The 5640-nt window shown below is 55.4% G+C and overlaps 1 protein-coding gene across 3 annotated transcripts in view; it reads right to left on the bottom strand.

Moving 5' to 3' along the window:
- Nucleotides 1-5640, bottom strand: part of LOC113215921 (ATP-binding cassette subfamily G member 4) — a 29896-nt gene that overhangs the window by 16625 nt on the left and 7631 nt on the right. For all 3 annotated transcript variants that reach the window (XR_008011020.1, XM_052266494.1, XM_052266493.1), the window contains exon 2: nt 3671-3947. Coding sequence is in view for 2 of the 3 variants with exons in the window: in XM_052266493.1 (XP_052122453.1) it covers nt 3671-3947 (277 nt within the window). In the remaining variant the exon portion in view is untranslated. The remainder of the gene's footprint in view (nt 1-3670; nt 3948-5640) is intronic.

Raw genomic sequence — 5640 nt, 5'->3', positions numbered from 1 at the left:
GAGGAGGGGAGGGGAGGGGAAGGAGGCCGAAAAACAGCCACAAAGCACTATGCTAATCGTATTAGACAAAACAATAGGCCGGCTGCGTTACCGTGCGGGGGGCACCGGTGAAGGGGCAAGGGAGCGTGGGCGAGGCCCGCCTAGACGCGGGAGCCACACAGGTAAATGACTAAGAAATGAACTAAAACGATTGCAGAAAAATGAACCGCAGCACATGGTACTCCTCTTCACAAAGTCTCGAAAGAAACACAACAAACATGAGAAACTGGCTTTTTTGATTTACGATCAGTGCGGTGTCGCGATGGCTCGGGTTTGGAGATGGAGGTGCTGACAGGCAGTCAGTGCTGCCAACACGCGAGCACCACAAGCACAACGCACAAACACCACTCCGTCCTCTTTTTCTTTCGCGTTTGGTGTGCGCGATTTGCTCGGTGTGGAGTATAATTATGATGGCGGCAACTTTTTTTGTTTTGTTTTGATGGGACGGAAAACGACTCGTAGACGAACAAAGTTAGGAGGCGGAGAAGAAGAGGGAGGAGGAAATGAGGTGCTGCGGTGCGGTCACAACACTTCGCGAGTGAGAGAGACACTAAGCGGCCGCTGCCGCGCTAGCTAATGGGTCGGCCGACGTGTCGTGAGCGATCCTGTGAATCACTTGCATGAACTGTGTGTGTGTGTTTCGCGCGTCAAAAGCTGAAATTAGATGTAAACCCTATTGGCAGTGCTGATTACCGGCCTAGGTTATGACGGGAGAGGCAGCCCCTGGCGCCGCTTGTTAAAGTTGCAGCGCCCGCGCGGTTTGCTTTGGCACCATGGCGGTCCACCCTCCCCCTCCCCTTCCCTCCCCTCTCCCTAAACTTCTCTGCAACTCTGTTGCCGGCGCCGCCGTAGATCTCGGAGCCGCGCGCGCGACAGGGAGTGGGACGGATAGAAGGATAGATATTGTTTGCGGCCTCACAAAGAAGAGCCTTGCCGCAGCCTAGCCGCCCCGCCACGCCACGCCAAGCAACCGGAAAATGATTTCACCCTCATGGCGGTGAAGGCTTTCACAAGCTTGCCTCTTTGCGGCGCGCGCGTATGCCGAGTTAAGATAGGAGGAAAAAGGACTTTATGCAGTTGCACGTCCGCGACACTTGGCACCTGCTAGGCTCCACAATTACAAGTGACAGGAAAAGACAATGTGACGGCGATAAAACTTTAAATTTGTTATTTAATTTTACAAAGAACGGAATAAACGCAAAATTATGCAATGGAACACTCTTCTTACGGTCATATTACAATAATGCAAACAATAATGAAGAAGAAGAATAAAATGCGCGATCACACGGTTTTCTAAGAGCGTAGTTTCATTTGACCGCAAGAGTGCAATGTGTGTCGGCGTCGGCCTTTGGCTTTGGCACGCGACAGGCGATGTCGAACGCGGCGCGGCCCACGACCGCGGGGGCGATCGGGCCGTTCGGGCGCACGATGCAAGGAGGAGGGGGGGGAGGGCGGTTACCAGGCGTGTTTTGGCAGTGAAGAAGACACGCGTTGCGGCGCGTTTCTACTCACGCTGCTGACGCACAATGAGGAGAAGTGAAGCTGCGAAATGTGTTCGACTCGCGGCGATATACTACGGGGCCAGCAGCGGCGCGGGAGGGGAGGGAGGCGAAAGAGTGATAAACAGTTACACCAAATTGTTCTTCTTGGGATTGCTCACTAATGGCTCTGATAACGGGACCGTCGTCAATATAGTGGTGCCGAAAGTAGTGTTATTGCGAGACTTCGAGCGTGGCGGTGACTTTGGCACTTCGGGCAGCGAGGAAGGAAGAGGAGAAGGAGGAGGAGGGAAGTCAAATCTCTCCTTGTCGGACGCCCGCGGGGTAGGCAACGATCATGCGAGTGGCACACCGGTGCACGATGGTTGCCTAACTCACCGGCGCTCTCCGCTCAGGGCTCCTTGCAGAGAGAGGGAGAGAGGGAGAGAAAGAGCGAGGGAGAGAGAGGGAGAGAGATGGAGGGAGGGAGAGAGAGCATGTTGAGAGGGGAGAGAGGGGAGGAGGGGGGGAGGGAGGGAGAGAGAGCATGTTTTCCCACGGCAAACTGTCAGCTCCGTTTAATCCTTGTTGGTTCTTCCCCGTCCAGCTATAAAGGCGGCGGTGGCGGTGGCGGAGGCGCGTAACTCAAATATTGCCCCTGCCGTTTGTTTGCAGTTTAAAAGGTGTTACACTACTCGAAGCGGGTCACGGGGACGCGCGCGCTCCGGGTCCCCCGCTGGGTACCCCTGCACCGGGTACCGGTCGGACACCCGGAAGAGCAGCGGCCCTGCCGCCGCAGCTCGTTTGGAAAGACTCTCGCCTGGACCCCTCGTCTGCACTTTCGTCCTCCCACTCGGACCACGCCACGCGCCACCAGCTCTTTCACAGAGTTTCGCAGAAATTTACTTTCGGCCCCCTCTACAGTTTTGCTCGCTCGCGACCGTGTGCCTCGAAAGGCAACCACTTCAATCACTACCCGCATATACGACGTGTGGCGTGGCGGCAGCTCGGGTGGCGAAACCGAATCGAATCCCACCTAATCGTACTGCACCTGCGTCCATTTCCATTTCCAAAACGGCCTATATACGGTAGCGGGAGGGGCTGTATGGTGGACTGCGGGGCGTGCCAGCTGCCACCAGCTGCAGCAGCAAGGTGCAGAGACAGCTGTAGTAGCAGCAGGGATGGGAAACATTTAACTAAACTAGTTTCTGTAACTGTAACTAGTTACAATATGCAGCAACTGAAACTGTAACTAGTTCCATTTTCAAACTAAATAACTGTAGCTGTAACTAGTTACATTTTTTTCTGTAACTGTAACTAATATCAGTTACAGTTATTTTTGCCCAGTAGAACTTTTCAAAAGTATGAGATTTCTTTCCTGTTTATCCACATTCTGTTGCAATGTGCTATCTGGAGTCTGCGGCTAGCGCGGCATTCAGAGGAATGAAGGAAAAGGAGCTGGAAAGACGGTCAATTATACGTATATCCGTTTCAACAGAGCGGTCTTCGAGATGCTCTGCCGCATTTGTCACGGTTCACATTCGCCCGGCCTTGGCGACCTTGGGTTAGCCGCCCGCTTGTCCGGCAATAGTCGCAACACTCTGTACCTGCTGCACAAAAACAAGGATGCCCCCTATCCTTCCCCTTACCCCTACCCACCCGCACCCGTCCACCGCTAGCCCCTTCTGACCCTCGCTAGACGACGAGGAAAGCAGAGTTTTGCGGACTTTAAATAATGCGTAATCGCCTACCTTGCAAACAATTTTTCCATTACAAAATAATTAATAGAAAACAACGACCAATTTAACTCAAAACCTACCGGGATAACTGTAACTAGTTACATTTTTTGGCGAAAAAAATGTAACTGTAACTGTAACGGCAATCTTTAAGAAAAAGTAACTGTAACTGAAACTAGTTACATTTTTGGCAAAACTAACTGCAACTGTAACTAGTTACATTTTTAAAAGTAACTTTCCTATCCCTGAGTAGCAGCTGCCACCGCACACCGCACCCAACCGCACCGCACACTGGACACTACACCGTTCTTCTCTCTACCAAGGACTAATCTATTCAGGTGATCGACCCCCGGTAGCGTAGCCGCGTATAATACCCTCGCTCGCCGCTGCGCGTCGACTTGGCGTTGCTTCGCTTACCTTTGCGCCCCTGCGGCACGGTGTAGGTCAGGTCGGTGAACTCGATGTCGACGGGCGGCCGCTCGGGCAGGTGGGACAGCCCGCGCCGCGGCATCACGGGCGTGAGCGGGCGCGGGGCGGCGTCGTCGACGGCCACCTCCAGGGTCTGCTTGGAGTCCGGCTCGACGCCGGCCAGCACGGGGTTCATCGTGATCGTGGTGATCACGTCCATGGTGGTGGTGGCGGCGGCGGGGAGGTGGGCGGGGTCGGTGGCGTTCGCTGGTGACGGTGAGCGACCCTGCAAGCATGAAAAGAAAACACGGTCAGGCATGGTTGCAGACACGCAGTCTGCCTGCGGCCACTCGGCACGAGAGTGGGAAGGGGGGTCGCCTGGGAGGTGGGCAACAAGCTTGCACCCGCGTGTCACACCTTCGAACGTTGCCTACCCTCACAGGCGCCTGACGGGGAGAGAAGTGAGTGCTCCGGCCGACGTCATTCGATGTGATTATTTTAATGTTCGCTCCAATCCAATCCTCGCTTTTTACTTCGTGCCCGTTTACTTCCTCGTTGCTGATTAAGTGATTGCAGTTTCAAAGTTAACTGTTCCTCAACGCAAGGAAATCCCCAAAATGCACGTTGTATATGTGCGTGCAGTTTCAAATTCAAAGATTGTTCCTCCACAATAATGTAAGGACAAAAGTCAACCGCTATCGCAGGTAAAAGTTTAGGATATTTTTTGACCAAGGTTCCGATGCTGATGCATACTGTATTTGGCGGTGTAGTCCCGTCCCGTCCCGCCGCGGGAGCCCGGGCCTGACCGGGCGGGCGGCGCCTGCCTATCCAGTCTGCCACTGCCACCCGTGTCGTTATGCCCGACTGGTGATGCAACAGCCCGCTCCGCTCCGGCCCGGAGGGGGGCAGCGGGGGTAGCGGGGGCAGCGGGGGCAGCGCCGCGCCCGGGACCCGCTCCCGCGCCGCGGTCCAGTGCAGCCTGGCCCAGCGCGGCCACAGGCCCAGTGGATAGGACAACCCGGCGCGCGTTGGCCGTCGCCGGCCGCTCCTCCGGGGCCCGGACCCGCCCATGCAGAGGTGCCCTACTAGGCGGCACGGCGGATGGCCTTGCCCCGCCAGCGCAGCCGGCGCAGCCACTTCATATGCCGAGGCGGCGAAAATAGAAGATAAAATTTTGAGCCGATATGATGTAGAGTTCTTTCACAGACTTTGAAAGCAGCCCGGAGCCCAGCCAGCAAGTCAGTGCTCGCCCTCGCCCCCCCCCCCCCATACGCCCACTTGACGGTCGCCGCCGACGCCCGCCTCTCATATGGCCTCATGACCGCGGGGACATCGGGGACATATGGCTGCGGACGGACATGCGGGTCAGTGTGGCCGTGGAAGGGATAGCCCCCCCCCCTCTCCAAATCACGGACGGGTCGGTTAGAGGCAGCCCAACTTCTGCTACTCTATGTATTATTTAATAATGCAAAGCACGGATTCGTTGGTTGACATGGGATAGGAACAACCAACACTAGCGCGTTGTGGGGACGGAAACATTTGTTGTGGGAGTTGCAAATAAGAACTAGAACAGCGAAAGGTGATGATTGGATCCACCAAACGGCCTTCTGTTCAACAACGCTTCCCCAACGATCTTTTTCCTGATTTACAACGAAATGGTCGTTACGCCCACGAACGCTTCGCAACTGGAGCTCATTTTCACGTTCGCGCTACGAATTATGTTAGTTAGCTCCAAATAACCAACTCCAACAACGCGATATTTTGAGCGCCTAATCTTTTTGTCCGTGTGTACATCGCATCGTGCGCAGGCAGGCCCCCGGTATCAGAGCCACTCGATCGAGCTCACCGATGGCTGCGTGGCTCGGCCCATGCTCGGGCCCGCTCGGCCTGCCACAGACTGTACAGCACAGCAACGCGCTCCAGTGGCAGCGGCGCTCTTATCAGCAGATAGGACGGGCTACTTCATGTGGAGCTGAACT

This window comes from Frankliniella occidentalis, unplaced genomic scaffold (assembly GCF_000697945.3).
Source record: "Frankliniella occidentalis isolate FOCC.00 unplaced genomic scaffold, Focc_3.1 Scaffold39, whole genome shotgun sequence".
Taxonomy (NCBI): Eukaryota; Metazoa; Arthropoda; class Insecta; order Thysanoptera; family Thripidae; genus Frankliniella; species Frankliniella occidentalis.
Note: the sequence above shows the minus strand (reverse complement) of the source record. Positions and strands in the feature narration are given on the sequence as shown.